Genomic DNA, 18442 nt, shown 5'->3' on the forward strand with positions numbered 1-18442 from the left:
GGCGCGGAGCGCGGCGCTGCAGGTGCGGGCCTGGGCGGCGCGAAGGCGCCCTGCGCAGCCGGGAGGCTCTGCGCCCCGCGTGTTTCCGATACGACTCGGGAAACGGCAGACCCAAAGCTGGCACGGACGCCGGAGGCTGACCCGCCAGCCTTCGTCTTCCACGGCGGAGACACCGAGCCCCGCGAAGCGCGGTCCCGCTCACGCACCCCGCCTCCCGGGTGGCCGCGCCCTGCGCTCCCGGTCCCCGCCGCCCTCCCGTTCTGCCGGCGAGCCTGGGGCGCGGAGTGTTGGGCCGTGAGGATTCCGAGGGAGAGCCAGGGACTGCGGCCCGGGGCTGTGCAAGAAGCGCCGCTAGGGCATGGGACTTACTGAGATTCTCTAGTTGCTGCAGATGTTTTTAGAAACTTGAAAAATGGTGAACAAATCATAATTGAGAAATTACAGAATTTGAGAGGAACAGGTTTTCCTAGGCTTTGCTAGTAGGTGCTTTGAAATCAGATTTAGAATTTAGGAGAGCTATAAATTTACAGACGCTAGTACTCCAAGCTGAAGAACAGAATATGTAAATCTCTGTGAAGGAAAATTATATATTCATTGTGTTGTCTGGTTTGGTTTTTTTTTTTTTTTGAGACAGGATCTCACTATGCAGTTCAGGCTGCCCTAGAGCTCACAGCCCAGGCTGGTCCCGAGCTTGCAGTGATCCTCCTGCCTCAGCCTCCCAAGTGCTAGGATTACAGGTGTGTGCTGGCATTACAGACGTGCACCACCACGCCTGGCCGAAAATTACATTTTCATAGATAATAGTTATTAATAACCAAAATTGCTTTATAAGAAAAACTTGAAAGGCATGGTGCATGCCTATAATCTCAGCACTCAGGAAGCTGAGGCAAGAAGATCTCAAGTTCCAGGCCAGTGTGGAAAATTTAGCAAGATCCTTTCTGGGAAAAGAGCTTGTGAGCCTTCCAGCTCACAATTTTAGTTCTATAATACTTTATAGCTGGGGTTCAATTTAATATGACCAGGATATCACCTCTTCCAGAAATTGTGCTATTTTTCTTTCTTTGCATAGCATTTTTGTGTTTTCGGTGTATAGCTCATTGCTACTGCATAGACAGTCATTTGTCATTGATACGTGGTTCTCCTTGCGTGTGGTGATAGCAAAGGACATGCGGTGGCTCTGTGTAACCCGAGACTGTGCCCATAAAAGCTGAGCAGTAAAAAAAAAAAAAAAGCTGAGCAGTGCAGTGAGAAACTACCCGGAGGTTCAGCTGCTGGGGAAGTCTGGGCCCTGCCCACTTATAAAGCATATCTACACAGCTTGGTGGAGGAGTAGTTTCTTCGTTTCCTCTGGGACATATCTGCACCTCTGGGTATGTACAGGTCTGTCTCCTCCTTGGGCATCTGTCACAAACAAATGCTTGTGCATTTCAGATAATACCGGTCCCAAGTTTGACATTGATATGCTGGTTTCACTTCTGAGGCAAGAAAATGCAAGAGACCTTTGTGTGATCAAGGTTCCTCCAGAAATGAGATACACTGATTACTTCGTGATCGGCAGTGGAACGTCCACCCGGCACTTACATGCCATGGCCTTCTACATTGTGAAAATGGTAGGATGCTTTCTTTTCTCTTTTGTGCCATTAATGGAGTGGAATAATGTCAGTGCCTCACATTGAAGAACAGCATGTGAGGAAGCCTGAGTTTTCAGAATTTGTCTGAATGTGTTTTATGTTCTGTGTTCTTTGATAGAAAAAGGTGTGGTAAAAGTAGCCCTCTTGAGTCAAGATATTTCTAATTCTTGTCTCTTGTGACCAAAAAGAAAAAAATTAAAAATAACCTGAGACGAGCTAGAAGACAGTGTAGACCAAAGGGATTTCTCGAACAACACTGTCTGACATGGTAGCCACTAGTACAGTACATTTCAGGTGATTATTGCTGTATTGAGCAGCCATAAAACACTTTCATGACTGTAAAATGTTCTGTTGGACAGTGCTGGTCCAGAGTTTAATTCTCTTTGAGCATGTCCACTATTTCCAAGGGTCATGCTTAGTTATCGGCAAAGTAAAAATGATATAGATAGCAGTTCTTACTCTCTGAATTCATGGATCTACTAGAGGAAGAAAAAAGCAGTTCATTTTCCAGGAACATGCATCAGAATGAGGAAAAAACTATCTATATTCAGAAGCTTTCAGCTATTCTGACAGCATTCCGCAGGGGAATAACCCTGCTGAAAACTGGCCTAAGAGAAGGCTTACGGTTGTTGTTGAATTTTTGGGCTTTTTTGCTTTGTTTTTTGAAACTTGGTCTCAAACTTGTGGTGATCCTCCTGCCTCAGTCTCCCAAGTGCTGGGATTACGGGTGAGCACCACCGTCCCCCATGAAAGGTTTTTAAGAACCAAAGAAGCCGGCTATGCCTGTAATCCTAGCCCTCAGGAGTCTGAGGCAGGAGGATAAGGCCAGCCTGGGCTACATAGTGAGTTCAAGGTCAGCCTGAACTGTAACACGAGATCGTGTTTTAAAAAACAAAACACATGCCTGGCAAGCGCAAGGTCGTGAGTTCGATTCCTGGTACCGGAAGAAAAACAAACAAAAAATAAATAAAATAAAAAACAAAACACAAAAGATTAGCTGAGATTGCCTGGAGAAGTTGTAAAATAAGAGGCCTCAGACAGCTCTGGTATCATGACAGCAGAGGGAGATTTCAAAAAAGTAGTTGGAGAGATGGAAGAGAACCAGGAGGGCATCCAGAAGAGTTGTGAAAGCAGATGTGACAGCAGCATGGAGTAAGATGATGACCCACTAGTGACTGCTGGACTTGGGGATATAAAAAGAAGGCAAGTGTTCAAAGTTTCTGGAAGAGGACAAATGAGGGGCTAAAAATTACTTTTATAGAAATTTTAAATGAAATTTTAAATCTCTTCCTTGGGAGAGATGTAAGGTCAGTAAATTTTGTTACTTGTAGTAAAAACATACATAATGTAGGCCCTGCCATTTTAATGATTTGTAAGTGTATAATTCATTCATTGTAAGTACATCGTTAGCACCATCCACCTCTGGAACTTTCACCTTGCAACTCTGTATTCTTGAAACAGTAACTTCTCATTCCCCTTCCCCTGCACCTACCATTCTGCTTTGCTTTGTATCACTCATGAAAAGACTATGGTGTTTGTCCTTTTGTGACTAGCTACTTCACTTAGTGTCTTGTCTTCAAGATTCATGGATGTTGTAGCATGTGGCAGTTTCTTAAAACTAAAAATCTGCCACATATTACAAGTTTGTACCGTATATATCACACTGTTTATCCATCTGTTCATTGATGAACATTTGAGTTGCTTATAACTTTTAGTTGCTGTGCATAATACTACTGGAAACATAGGTGTGGACATATCTGTTTATGTCTCAACTTCTAATTCTTTTGGGTGTACATAAGAAGTGGAATTGATATATGATGTGCTGATTCTATCTTTAATTTTTTGAGCCATTATCCCTCTCTCATAATGGCTACACGAATTTAAAATCCCACTAGTTGTGTGTGTGTTACTGGGGATTGAACCCAGGGAGCACTCAGCCACACCTCCAGCACCCTCCACCCCTTTTTAAAATTTTAGTTTGAGACAGTGTTTTGCTCAATTATTTAGTTTGGGGTAGAACCTGCCATCTTCCTGCTTCTAGCTCCCAGGTGATGGGATTGTAGGTGTGCACTACCATGCCTGTTCGAGTTTTTATTTTTATAATGCCATCCTTTCATTGTTAGTTTTCATTTGCAGTCCCGTAATGATTAGTGATGTTGGGTATATTTTTTATTTGTTTATTGGCCATTTGTATATGTTCTTTGGAAAAATTATTTATAGTCACTGTCTCATTTTTAAACAGGTATATTTGTTGTTGAGTTGTAGGAGCTTTTTTTAATTAATCGTTTATCTTACTCCATTGGTAGCATCCTTTGATGAACAAAAGTATTTAATTTGGATGATTCCAGCTTTGTCTTTTGTTGCCTGTGCCTTTGATAACATATCCAAGAAAATCATTGCCCAAATCATGTCATGAAGCTTTTCCTTGTTTTCTTCTAAGAGTTTTATGGTTTTAGGTCTGATGATTAGGTATTTAATCCATTTTAAATTAGTTTTCATAGGTAGTCAAAGTCTTTCTCTGTGGATATCCAGCTTCCCCAGCACTGTTTGTTGAAAAGACTGGCCTTCCCCTGCTGAGTGGTCTTGGCACCCCTGTTGAAAATCATTTAACCGTAATCTGCAAGTTTATTTCCAGACTCCCTATTCCATTGGCTTATGTGTCTTTTTATGACAGAACTATACTGCTTTGATTACTGTAGCTTCGTACTAGGTTTTTGGGTTGTTCTCTAAGTTTTCGTTGCTGTTGTTTTGCTGGTGAGCATTGAACTGAGAGCTTGATGTGTTAGGCACTCTACCACTAAGCTACACCTCCAGCCCCAGTATAAGATTTAAAACCAGGAAATGTTAACACTGCTAACTTTTTTTTTCTTTTTCAGGATTATTTTAGCTATTCAGGATACTTTTGAGCGTCTATGCAAATTTTAGGATGGATTTTTTTCTTAAAAAAATATATTTTGCATTTTCATAGGGATAGAATTGATCTATGGGGTTGCTTTGGATAGTATTGACATCTTAATATTAAGTCTCTTGATCCATGAATACAGGATATTTTGCCATTTGTTTCTCTCAGCTGTTTCGTAGTTCTTACCATATAAGTCTCTGTCTCCTTTACTAAGTATTTTATTCTTTTTGATACTACTGTAAATGGAATTATTTTAATTCAATTTTCAGATTGCTTATTAGTGTATAGCAGTTCAACTTATGCTTGTGTGTTGATTATATCCTGCAGCCTTGCCAAATTTATTAGTCCTAACCACGCTTTTTGTGGCATCTTCACAGTTTTCTACATGAGGTCATCTTTGCAAAGAGATAGTTTCTCTTCTTTCTCTTGTGCAATTGCTGCAGCTACATCTTTTCAATGCTGTGTTGCCCAGAAGTAGTGAAAGTGGCCATCTTTTGGTCCTGGTCTCAGAGCAAAAGCTTCAGTCTTTCATCACTGAGTGTGCTAGAGTATGCTGTATGCCGTTCATACATGGCCTTCATTACATTGAGGTAGTTTCCTTTTCTGTCTAGTTTGTTGAATGATTTTATCTTGAAAGGGTGTTGAATATAGTCAAATACATCAATGATCATGTGCATTTTGTTTATTCTGTTAATGTATTACCTTGATTTTCATATGTTGAAGTGTGTACATTCCAGGAATCTCACTGGTCATGGTGCATAATTGTTCTTTTCCAGTACTAGGGATTGAACCTAGGACCTGTCATACTAGACAAACATTCCACCACTGAGCCAGATATTCCAGCCTTTTTATTTTATTTTGAAACAGCCCAGTCTGGCCTCAAATCTGTGATTTTCTTGCCTTAGAGTCCCAAGTATAAGATACAGATGCCTTAGATAAGATACAGATGTAAGCCACAAATGCCTGGCTATTTTAATATGTTGCTAAGTTTCCTTTGCTAGTATTTTGTTGATGTGATGGGTTGACAACTGGTGGTCAGCTTGTAACACCCAGCTGAACTGTGGTGCTCAGTGTGCAGGGCCCAGTGGAGGACAAAATAAAAAGAACTGGAGGGGAAGAGATGGTGCTGTTCATTCTCTTGAAGGATCTTGTTTTTTTGCTGGCTTTCCTGATGTGAACTCGCTTGTTCTCACCATCAGAGGCATTCAGGACCTCATTGTCACTGAGAATGGCTGCAGTTCACTTTAGGGGAGCTCTGGTCCTTACTTTGAGTATCACTCCTTGGCTCTGGAGGGGAAGATAGTGCACTGTTCTATGTCTTCGAGAAGCTTGTCACGCTGGCTTTTCTGATAGGAACTCAGCTGTCATTGTTGGAGGATCTCGGGACCTTGTTGTTGCTAAGGATGGCTGTGGTACTTTTCAGGGAAACGCTCTTACTTTGAGCATTGCTTCCTGGCTCCAATGCAGACCTCTCAGCCTGCTGGCACAGATCCTTCATCCCGCTGGCACAGACTTTCTAGCTTCTATCACTGATCTTTGGGCCTTCCCAGTGGAGATCCATGATGAGACATTGTCATGGGTTCTAGGTTTTCAGCTGGACTCATGCAGAACATTTCCAGGTCAGGCCCTCAGCTGGATTCTTTGGGTCTCTAGTATATGGATAGATTTCCTGAACTCTTTTGACTTTGTGGGTGACTAATATAAAATAGTCCTATACATTATGTGGTGTGTATTAAATCATTTCCCTTGCAGACTCTGACTACAACAGTTGATTACAATATATTCACCAGAGATTGATTTGAGGTGGGGAAGAAGTACTTAGGAATAAACACAGGGCCCTCACACAGAGCTACATCCATGTGCTACCACACCTGCCTAGTTTTTTTTTTTCTTGTAGTGTATTTGTCCAGCTTCCTTATCAGTCAGAAGTTGATCTCATAGAATTGGGAAATGTTCTCTATGTAATTATTGTAAGTTTGAGAAAGTATTTTTCCTAATTCACAGTGAAACTGTCTGACCCAATTTGTGTTAGGAAATTGCAGTAATTGTTTCAGTTATCTACTAGTTATAGGTCTCTGCAGTGGTTTCTTTGTTTTCTGAGGGCCTTGCTATGCAGTTCAGGCTGGCCTTTAACTCACTGTGTAGCCCAGGTTGGCCTTCAACTCATGGTGATCCTCCTACCCCAGCCTCCCAGCTGATGAGACTTCAGGTGTGCGCCACCATAGTACTCTTAAATTGGTAGTAATATCATCTCCCATTTCTGATTTTAGGTTTTGTTTTTTTTTTTTTTAACTCAATCTAACTAAAGATTTAATAATTTTATTGATCTCTTTTTGAAGAACCAAATCTTGGTTTTACTTTTTTTTTTCCCTAAGTTCTTGGTTCCTTTCCTTTGCTAGATTTTGATGTTTTTCCCCTAGTTCTTTAGACTGTAATTTTCACTTGTGTTGTATTTCCTACTTAGGTGATTTTTTTTGACCTGTTGGTTAAGTGTGTATTGTTCACTGATGTAGATTTTTTTCGTTTTTCTTGTTTCATTTTATTCCATTGTGATCAGGAAATATTTTGTATAATTTGATGATTCTTAAAATTTTTCCTTTTAGCCTAATAAATGATTATCCTAGAGAACATTGTTTGTCCCCTTGACTTTTAAAAAAGTGTATTCTTCTTCTGGTGGGTGGAGAGCTGTTAATGGCTTTTGGGGCCAGTTGGTCACTATAGTATTGTTCAAGTCATCCATTTCCCTGGATGTGGTGGCACATGCCTGTTATCCCAGCACCTGGGAGGCTGAGGCAGGAGGATTGCTGTGAGTTATGGGCCAGCTGAATTAGATAGAGCGAGACACTCAAAAAACCGGGATGAGAAAAGTCACCTTTCCTTTTTTCTCTGATTGTTCAGTACTCCATGATTCATGATAAACAGAAGTTTTACTGTGCTACTACTCTTTCCCTCTTTAGTTGTCAGTGTGCTTCATATATTTAGGTGATCTTTGGTATTATGTATAATTGGTATCTTCTTGGTTAAGGTGACTCTTTTGTGTCTCTTGTAACAGTTTTTGGCACTGGGAAATGAACTCAGGACCTTGTACTTGCCAGGCAGGTGTTATGCTGCTGAGCTATATCCCCAGCTTAAATTGTCTTGTCTGCTGTTAGCATATCCACTGGTGTTTAACAAAAGCAAAGAACTGAAACCACTCACAGCTGTCTTAGAAATAGTCACATGGAATGAAGTCACATGAACATATTCCAAGATGAAATCAGTAGCACTGAGAAGATCCAGCCTTAAAACAGGACAGTGGTGTCTGCCTTTCCTGAGAGTGAAGGGAAGCTGGATGGGCACAAAGATGATGTAGGCGAGGGCCAAATAATGCATGTGCTTAGGCCTGTGTGCCTCAGAGGCACCGTGGTGAATGAGTAGCCTTCTCAGAAGATTCTGGGCAAGAAGGTTGAGAAGAGAAGAGTGGAAGAAGATAGGATTTAGGGGTAAATATTTTTCTTAACTTATTAACCACATGGCAGACTAGCTCTGAGTAAGCTCAGGCCAAGAAAAATGCCACTAGATCCTCAATAAGGGCAGATTTCCTCCTGCGTTTAATCTGTGGTCTGGCTTTTTTCAGTATAAACACCTGAAATGTAAAAGTGAGCCTCATGTTAAGATTGAAGGAAAAGACACTGATGACTGGCTCTGTGTGGATTTTGGTAAGTTGCTTTGGCATTTGCATAGATAAATATAGATACTAAACTAATTACTTTCAGCTACAAAGCAATTCAGATCAAATCACTGAGTGTATTTCTGTGTAAGCCTTTTTGAAATCTGTGTCAAGTAACACAAGTTTTACTTCATTATAACTTAGGTGGCTTTAATCCTAAGTATTCTAGACACAGTGACTCATTTTTGGAGAAAGCCACTTCTCACTGTCATCTCTGGGACAAAACACCCAACACCTGCAACTTCAAGAGAAGTTTTGGCCCAGGTTGTAGAGGTTTCAGCCTGGAGTTGGCTGGCTTCAGGGCAGCATGGCAGACAGGCAGGGCAGAGGAATAGCTGTTCACAGAGGTGACAAGCATAGAGCCCCACGGACAAACCCTGCTGACTGGGCCCCCAGAGACCTGCCTCTTAACAGCAGGTCAGCTCTGAGCACCTGTAATCCAGCCACACCCCCAAATCCCCCCCTGTGACTGCATAAGGCTCTCGGGGGACTTTAGTGCAGCCTGGGCAGCTTAGAGACTGGCTTAAAAAGAGCTGAGGACGTTGCTCAGGTCTAAGGTTTTGTCCTACTTGCATGCTAAGAAATTGTCCTTCATGGATACTGAGAGAGGACACAGAAATTTTTGGGAGTTACAGACAAAAACAGTGTTACTTGCAGCTGTAGCCACTACCATCAGTTTTGCACTGGTTTTGTTTTGACGCTGGTTCCTTGAGCCCCAGGTTGCCTGGAGCAGCACAGGGCCTAGAACATCTTTTATGAGCGATGCCTAGGCTTAAGTCAGGCGTTTTTCAGTTTTCTCACTGTGAACATTTTGGGCCAAGTGTTTCATACGATGTTTAGCAGTATCCGCCCAAGCTGTGACAGGTTCCCTAGTTAATTGCTCATATTGCCTTGACTGACAACCAGAGCTCTAAGCAGAGCTGCCTTTGTTTTGGAAACAATTATTTTTCTCTCTTCAGTAATAAACAGCTTTGAAAGAAAACCCAAAACCACACTACTTTCTTTGCTCGTAAGATTTGCAGAAATGGGATGTGCATGGAGCACTTTCTCCCAAGAGAAAACTAAAACTGACAGCACTGTTAGTCAGTGGATAAAAGTTAACTTTGTCAGTGATGACACATTTTGATACCGTCCACCTCTGATACAGTGGGTACCCTGAGAAAGACACAGCATCACTGCTGTGGTAATTTTTGCTAGGATGAAGTCCACAGTTTGCCCTCTGATGACAACTGTTCTAGCTCCTAGACTTAGACACGGAGTTGTAAGAACACAAGAATAAAAGCAAATACATTACTTCATTGTAATTTTTTATCTCTGATAGGCAGCATGGTGATTCATTTAATGCATCCAGAAACCAGAGAAACGTATGAATTAGAGAAATTATGGACCCTACGTTCTTATGATGACCAGTTATCTCAGATACCGCCAGAGACATTACCTGAAGACTTCATTCTTGGACTAGAAGAAGAGGACACTTCCTTGGTGACTCCAGTGGAGTTCAAATGTGAATAAAACTAGATGAACTGTTTCAGTCATTTTAGATTTGGATTCAGTCACTTCTTGGGAAATACAGCTCCTTGAAGCCTAACCTTCTTAGTTAGGTTGTCAGGAGAGCAAGCCTTGTCTGCCTCATGGGTGTTCTCGACGACTGACTCGCAGAGATAGATAAATGAGCTAACACTTGCATCAAGAATAAGTACATTCCATCCAAAACCTTAACATGCCATCTGTTTATCCTGAGATGCCAGCAGGCTTTCCTGGAGCTAGTATTGGTACCTGTGCCTAACTTGAGCTCTCTGCTTAGATGTTTTTTTGCTCATATGCAAGTACTCACTACAAACAGAATGGCCAAAAATCTTAACAAAAGACAGCACTGTCTGCTGATGCTGTTACTTTGAGGGGATAGAGGGTAGTAATAGATGCCAGGATATTATTCTGGGATAGGACTTCTGTTCCCTTTCAGAATATTCCAGATGAAAGAAAGTATTAGGGAAATTTTTGGAATCTACAGTGCCTGGTTCATATGAACAGTATAAGGAAGGTCCACATTAAGGTACCATAGGCTAGAGAAAATAATTTAACAGTAAGTAGTTGTGCAGAGTTTGAGACTGACATAGTATTCTTAAAAATCTGTTTGTATACCACATTCAGACATTCACATTCATTTGAAAACATACTACACAACAAGCTGTAACTAATGATGAAAAATTTTATTCTGCATCAGGGTATCTGGAAAATGAAGCTGCACTTGGGGCACTTTATAGATGAGGAATGATCCATATATGGTAAGTACAAGACCCAATTACAGAAGTATTTCTTAGCTAGTACCAGATACTCCAAATTACCAATGCTAAAGTGAAAGGAAAACATGATTTGCCACACTAAAAGGATAGAAGTGAAAAATATGGCAGAATTTATACGAGCAGATATAAATGCAGCACCTACCTGTATTTTTTTTTTAAATCAGGTATTAGAAAAATCAAAATTTGAGGAAGAGCTCTGGCCTTAATTAAGCACATATCATCTGAATTCCAACAAGAAAGCCAGTTCATGATTTTTCAGCAATTTAAATTCATTGTATGAAAAAAAAAATTACGTTAGGTAAATTCAGTGACAAAAAAGGGCACTTTTCGGCTAAAACTACAAAATAAAACTGGTTTTCTGAAAATATTTAGGAAAACGACTTTCAAAATGTCTAATTGATATTGCTGATCTTCAGAAAAACTGAGTCTGCATGAACCTTAACTAGTCTATGTAGAAATTGATCTTGAAATACAAATGAGGCAGTGTGTTTTAAAGGGTTATATAATGCCCTTCAGATCAGTGTAATGAGACAACTGTGATCATCTTATGAAGGAAAAGAACAGAAAAACAATTCAGAGAGCAGCGTAGCTTCCAAGACCATCCACACAACTGTACAATCCTGGGCTTTGCCATCAAGTTAAGGAATGGGTAAATGAGTTCAGTTTCAAAGATAGGTGTTTTCAGTCACTGAAATTGCATTCCCAAAACATTTTCGTTGAGTCCTCCACCTTCTGACTTACTTTCAGATAACTGGGCACAGGGTGTACGGAAATCCTGCTATATTCTATGTACTATTTTATGTGGACTTAAGAAAAATCGTCCATTGCTTAAAAATAGATTAGCAATGCTCATTACAGTGCCAGGCACAAAGAAATGTAGCCTTTTGTTACTTTAAACACTGTCACTATTCTGTTACTTTTCACAAACCAATTGTTTTGGCGTTTGCTCAAGTGCAGACCAATTGGTCTGAAGGTTACTGGCAAACTAAGTGTCCTGTAAGACAAGTTGAAGCTTGCTTTTTTGTCTGTTTGAAGTCCTACATCTCTATCAATACACTTCTTCAGGTAGATAGTCAAAGCACAAAGCATTTACGTATTCAATCGTATAGCTAATCAAAAAACCTGAAGTCTCCTAAAGCCATTTAAACTAGATGTTCCAAAACCTCCTGCCGCCACCACTTTGCTGTTAGTACCACCAAAAACATTTCAACTATACAAAGTAATAAGTGGCATTGCTGCTCTCCAAATATAGGCACTGCTCTATATCTTTGAACATTTACTGGATTTTCAACTAATAACTGTGTCAGAAGCCTCAAAAAACCTGAAATTTTCCAGCTTTACTGTCACCAGCCAGAAGTAAAATTTCTTTTTCACTTATTTGCCTGTTAGCTGACAGCTGTTAAATTTTACATTTATTTTTTAAAAAACAGTTGGACTTTTATCTTTATAAAGTATATAAAATTTTCAAAAAAAGAATTTTGCTTTTCACTGTATTACTGAATACCTGAGGTAGTTGAGTAAAAATGCACATTTAATACCCCTGCCAACACCATTCAGCACTTCCCTTAGGTTGTGTTAGTGTTAGATTAAAAATAAAACAACAGTTTTTCTACGCTAATGGCTTAACATGTCAAGTTCCTGTGATAATTCTATTCTGATCCAATTTTAACAATTGGATGTAGGAGCAATCTTTTTATTTGATGACTTTAGTGAATGCACCATTTAAGCCAATTTCTGGCACTATGGGGGAATACTAAGAAAAATTAGAATATTCATCATACTGTGAGACTACAGCAAAGGGAAGTGCAGAGCTCTTCTTTCTCTCTCTCCCCCTTATTTTTCTTTTCTTTTTCTTTTTAAAGCTGGGTGTCAAACATTTCAGAGAGCATAAAGTATACATTCTCACAGAGACAGGAGTTCAAAAGTTGCCTGGTCCTCAGAAACAACTGGCTAGGTAACACTTGTGCATGTGATTCTGGATGGGGTCAAAGTCCGTCTGTTGGTTAAGCAATCTGTCTTTGGTTTGGCATCTGCCTCTGTGGTGGGCTTTTCCTGAGCCTTTACTTCCGCCTTGACTGAGGTGGTCCACTTTGCAGAGCCTTCTGCTGTTGGTGCTGCTTTACCTGAGTCAGAATTTCCTGAATTTTTCTCTGGGCAACCTGAAAAAGACAGAAAAATCTACCTAATCAGAAGTTACTAAAGTTACTGTTTTCATTTTAAAAACTTCAAATAGAAATCCATGTGAATAGTAGATAATCAGTTGCTAGCAATCTCTGAAATCACCTGCTAAAAGGGAGACTGAAAGTGTTAAGCATCAGCTGGGCACATTGGCACAGGGTTATAGTCTCAGGTACATGGGTGGCTGAGGCAGGATGATCAGTCTGTGAGGCCAGAGTTCAGGCCAGGAGCGGCAGACTGAGACCCCATCTCTTACAAACCTGTTGAACATCAACCCTTAAATATTTTCTTGAGGTGGCAGACCTTTGTGAGAATTGCTTCTACTTGAGAGAGGCAGCTTATTTTAGTGCCCACTTGCCTGGCAAGCATAGAAGTGACCAGTTATTTTGACAACCACTTGGTCATTCTCATCAGGTGTCTGGTCACGAGGGACAACAACTTCAGCACTTGACAGATTCTGGAGTTCATTCACCTGAAAGAGAAACACAGATCATGTTAAGCAGCATTTTAAAATACTGCCATTTCCTGAGTGCTCAGTATGTACTGGACTCTGAGCCGTGGCTTTGTAAGTTTCATACTAGTCATTAATCATTCTGAGCTTTATAACACTGTCCCATTTTAAGATAATTAGAACTAAGACTCATCTAAAAAAAAAGTGATTTGTCCATTTACACAAGTAAATGGCAAAACCAGATTCAAATCCTGGTAATGTAATTCCAAAGTGCATGCTTAGTGACTTTAAAACTAAGTAGCTTTGGAAATGACGTACATGTTGTTAGAAGCCTGGAAGCCATTTGCTTTTTTCCAACAAAGTCATAGACGAAATTTTAAAATTTTCAGTTCATTTATGTCCTGTAGTGTTTGTATAATGAAAGTGAAAAGCTTCAGTTATAACAACAGAATGATGCTGAATGCCCTTTACAAATGCAAGACACTTCTGTCAGAGTCACCTGAAAGTCACTAGTAGCTGCCGCCAGCACTTGAGTAATAGACAGTTTTCTCCAAACCTTGGTCAAGATGGTCTTGCTTTTTTATAAATTAGCCAAAATTCAGGGACTTGGAACTCCTAAGTACCTTTCAACGCTTTCCCTTTTATACCACTGCACAGGTTTTGCTGAAGTACTTGCCGTTTTGCCTCCTTTTCCAATAACTCTGCCAGCAGCAAAGGATGGCACTCTGATATGAGCTTCAAGTTTCACTTCTTCTTTAGGACTAACGAAATTTTCTTCTTTAATTTTTCCATAAATTCTTCCCTGAGCCTGCAGGTGAAAATACAATCTGTCAGTGCCGTTCATGTTTGAAACAAAAGTTGAACTACATCTAACTGGAATGCTGAAGGCAGCATTAGAGATCATAGGAGAGAAGTTAAGGAGCCCTGGAAAGTGACAGTAACTGCATGCCCCACACATGAGGTAGCAATGATTAATGAAAGATAAGCCGTCTTCTTCTGATGAAAACAGCTAAAGGCAATTATTAGTCTAGCTAAAACACATTCTTTCGTGGGCAAATGGCCATCTATAACTATAGTCTTGAAAAATAAAAACTCATCTGGTATGAGAAATAAATTGCATTGTTTTTGAGCAAAAGAGACTGAAAGCAAGACACTGTGGCACATGCCTATAATCCCAGGTACTCAGGCTGAGGTGGAAGCATTATGAGTTCACCACCTGCCTAGGCAACACAGCCAGATCTCAAAAAAAAAAAAAAAGAACTACGCAGTCAGCTGTGCCGGGCTCACAAAGAGCAATGCTGATGTCTAAAGTGCCAGTTAGAAACGTGGTGAGAGGAATATTCTGCATAAAGAAGTTTCTTAGCCAGGTGATTTCCGCTGTAAATAAAGAGGCTACAAAATCAAGTTAACACATAGCATACTTATTAACCAACATCCCATCCGCTACTGTATACATGACAGGTGTTACATATAAATAACACTTTCTGTTAGGTACACTCATTAACTTGCCGTGATTACACCACAGGCAACAGAAGCAGGTCTAATCTGACAAGCTGCCAGAGCAATCCATAAAAACGTTATCGGTGTAGAAATGCTAAGCTCATTTTAGGGGATTAGAGAAAAGACAAAATTTAACTTGCTATACTATATTCCATCCACCCTTAATGTCCCAGGCCAAAGGTATAGCTATTCACACCGTCAGAGAACACTAGGGATGTCTACTGCTATCTAAAACAGAAGATTGTAAATTTATGAGAGAAAATGTAGGTTAGGAGGTTCGCTAGTCCTTAGGTTGTTAAAATACTCATTTTGAATTGTCACTGATCACGTAAGTAATTTAACTATTATGGCTTAACTGTTACCTTTTTTTTTTGGTTTTGAGAGAGGGTTTCAACTATATAGAGTTCAGGCTGGCCCTGAACTCAAGGTGATCCTCCTGCCTCCACCTCCCAGTGCTGGGATTATAGGTGTACGCCACCAGACCCCATTCTTAAGTGGTTTGTTTGGGGTTTTTTTTGGTCTTTTTGAGACAGGGTCTTGCTATGCAGTTCAGGCTAACCTTGAGCTCACTTTGTAGCCCAGGCTGGTCTCGAACTCACAACAGTCCTGCCTCAGCCTCGTGAGTGCTGTGATTACAGGCATGTGCTACCACACTTGGCTCTTAAGTTGTAAATGACTATAATATGGTACTTTGAGGATACATGGAAATAACTGAATGTCTCATCATAAAGCATGTAGCAGTTGCAAGACAGTAATTGCAACTATAAGGGTAAAAGCACCAAGGAGAAACATGCAATAATTGATGTTTGGGTGTAGTTCTTCTTTGATCTTAGACATGAATTTTCAGATTCTGTCTACTATTTTAAATATACCTGTTCTGCAAAGGCACTGTCATTCGCCCCATCATCTGTTAGCTGTGCACATACCTTGAACTGAGCCTCTGGTGGCCCAGTGATGATCACCATCCTCACTTTAGCATCTGGCGCTTCAGCTGGAGCAATCTGTAACAGACCCATCACCAACAGATTATAGTACTTCCAGGTGTCATTGACAGAAACCTTAGGCCAACCAGCCTGACACCTGCACGTGACTGACTGAAATGCAGGCTGCAGTAGAGTGGCCTGGCCTTTGATCAGACAGTAACTGCACCAGATGGGCACTGCTGTTTCGGTTGCGCACGCTTTGAATCACTGCACAAATGCGCTGTACAGCCCACCTGCGTCAGAACCACCTGGCTTCTCGAAGAAGCCTGGAGACTGCAGCCTGTTGAGACTGCTCATTCTATGGCTTTTTCTAACTTTCAGAAGAAAGGGCACTGCTTTTTAAAAATACTGTCTAGGTTGCTGAGATCCTTCTACAGCATTTACAAAGAAGACTTGATTTCTTAACCTATGTACATACATAGTATAAGTCTAAGACCACTAGTAAATCATACCCTAAGTATGCTCACTGGAATAACATGAAATAAACTAATCTAAGCAGGAGAAAGGTAAATGCAGACTTCGCTGTTTTTATGAAACCACACACATACAAAGACACAGGCAGAAACCGGCCTTCTTACAGTCACAGGAAGGATTTGGGGAGGATTCCTCCCAACTAGGAGTCATCATAAAGGAAAAGAGATTACTAAACAGCTGCTGTGTAAAAACCAAAATAATTCTTACGTGAAACAAACAAACAAAAAAAAGTTATTTACAAGCAGAAAGTGCGCGCGCGCGCACACACACACACACACACACACAGCAAAAACACAAGTTACCCTAAATTCTGCCACTGAGGCTTATTCGATAGTTTTCTAGACCTTTTCTCATACATGTTTATATTAATGTCTTTTTAATGAAGTCATGCCTACTCTCTGCATCAGTAAAGCTAACATTTCTGTCCCTTAGAGGAAAGTTCCTTTATGGATTGTACTGACTCATTTTGAATCTGTAAATCTGTAATCCTGGCACTCTGGGAGGCTGAAGCTGGAGGATCCCAAGTTCAAGCCTAGTGTGACTGATTTAGAGATCCTGCCTCAAAATTTAGAAGTGCTAGGGATGTAGCTTAGTGTGAAGGCCTTGGGTCCAATCACTAGTGCTGCAGAGGTGGGCGAGGGGGGACACACACCAGACACTGACAGACTGACTTTGCCAGAAGAAAACCAAGCCTTTTTTTAAAAAACCAAGCCTTTAATAACCAATTCTTATTCACAAACTGTCTGCTGTAGTTGCTCCAAAATGGATCTACCAGGATTTTTTTTTTTTTTTTTTTTAAATGAATACACCTCAAAGATTTTACCTTGTGTATGTAGTACAGGCTGGGCACACAGTTTTGATCCTCAGTTTCCCAGAGTGCTGGGACTGAAGGCCTGCACCTCCTCTCCCAGCCTCAAAGGTTTTTTTTTTGTTTTTTTTTTTTTTTAAATTCAATCATGCAACTAGCAGAACAGTAAAGTCAGGTCTTAATTTGACCTTTTACTGTGTCTTTTTTTCCCTTTATCCACTTGTTTTGGCTAGGTTTCCTGTTCCTGGATTTTGTTATCTCTTACTGCAAGAATGTATGTAAGGGCTATTTTTCTGTGTTTTGACTTTAGTTATGTAATGTGCATACAGCAAAAGTCACTTTTGGTGTCCAGCTCTAGGGATAGATAGATGCATACTCATGTTGTAACTTCAGCAGTCAAAATACAGACTGACTCCATCGCTCACCATTCATTCTCCTCTGGATGCCTTGTCACGCTCTCCGCTTTCTTCCCCTTCCCAGCAACCACCAATTTATCCTCCCTATAGCCCTGCCTTTTCCAGAATTACACATAAATGGAATCATAGCGTGTGGCCTTCTTGCCCTCAGCACAGTGCATGAGATCTCCTCCAGATTATTTTATCAGCAATAGTTGGTGCCTTTCTAGTGCTCAGTGTAGACACTTTACCCATTCACTAGTTGGACATTTGGTTTTTATTTGTGGAGTTGTAATAAAGACTTTATAGGCGTCCGTGTGTGTGTTGCCATGTGTATCTATGTTTTGGGTAAATATTCAGGAGCAGGATTTATGGGTTGTATGGTAAATATATTGTCTTTTTTAATCTTGTTTTTTTTTTTGTTTTTCTCCGGTACCGGGAATCAAACTCATGACCTTGTACTTGCCAGGCAGGCACTGTGCCGCTGAGCTAAATCCCAGCCCGTCTTTTTTAATCTTAAAAAACCTTTATAAAACATAAAACCCCTGATAGCTTTTTTATATCAAGCCTCTATTTCCCTAAAACAAAAAATGATATTTAATATTACCCAGCACATGGAAATACACAACGTTCAGAGCGCACAGTGAACGACCTGTGGCTGCAGGTGCCACTGGTTGTCCTCTGCTGTGAGTGCCACGGTCTATAGTAGCCACTCCGTGTCCGCCGGGCTGAACAGCCTAGGCTTCTCTGCCTCTTCAGCTTTGTCCAGTTTGGGCCAGTACCTTAATGCTGGGGTTGCCGTAGACTTTCTCAAGGTAGCTAAGCAAACTTCCCCAGGTAAAAAAGGGCTTTGTTGTTCTTTCTCTCCTACTGACGGACAGCAGATTTGACTCTCAGAGCACTGAATGGTGTCATCCGGAACCATGAAGGGTCCAAGGCCTTTGTGGGGCAGAGCCACCATGCAGCCCTGGACTGCTTACCTCCAGACTGATTTTCCTGGGAAGAGAAGTTAATTCGCTTCGTTTAAGCCACTGTTGTTTGGGATTCTCTGTTATAAAGTGGAAAGAAGATTCATCTTTCTGTAATTTCATCAAAGAACCAGGAGAGC

General features: G+C 40.7%; 2 protein-coding genes across 6 annotated transcripts in view; one reads left to right on the forward strand and one right to left on the reverse strand.

The window, feature by feature from the left end:
- Malsu1 (mitochondrial assembly of ribosomal large subunit 1) overlaps positions 1-18401 on the forward strand; it is a gene marked incomplete in the record, with an annotated part of 18717 nt that extends 316 nt beyond the window's left edge. The window contains 5 exon segments of one of the 3 annotated variants that reach the window (XM_013510588.1): positions 1432-1610; positions 8150-8231; positions 9564-9746; positions 10467-10527; positions 18216-18401. In XM_013510588.1, coding sequence (XP_013366042.1) covers positions 1432-1610; positions 8150-8231; positions 9564-9746; positions 10467-10510 — 488 coding nt within the window. 3 annotated transcript variants of the gene reach the window in all.
- Positions 10438-18442, reverse strand: part of Igf2bp3 (insulin-like growth factor 2 mRNA binding protein 3) — a 129523-nt gene continuing 121518 nt past the window's right edge. For all 3 annotated transcript variants that reach the window (XM_013510584.1, XM_005377396.2, XM_013510585.1), the window contains 4 exons: positions 15601-15675; positions 13851-13982; positions 13082-13195; positions 10438-12704 (listed from right to left, as the gene is read on the reverse strand). In XM_013510584.1, coding sequence (XP_013366038.1) covers positions 12606-12704; positions 13082-13195; positions 13851-13982; positions 15601-15675 — 420 coding nt within the window. In that variant the 3' untranslated portion in view covers positions 10438-12605. The remainder of the gene's footprint in view (positions 12705-13081; positions 13196-13850; positions 13983-15600; positions 15676-18442) is intronic.

The sequence above is a fragment of the Chinchilla lanigera genome, unplaced genomic scaffold (genome assembly GCF_000276665.1).
Source record: "Chinchilla lanigera isolate Chin_1 unplaced genomic scaffold, ChiLan1.0 scaffold00009, whole genome shotgun sequence".
Classification (NCBI taxonomy): domain Eukaryota; kingdom Metazoa; phylum Chordata; class Mammalia; order Rodentia; family Chinchillidae; genus Chinchilla; species Chinchilla lanigera.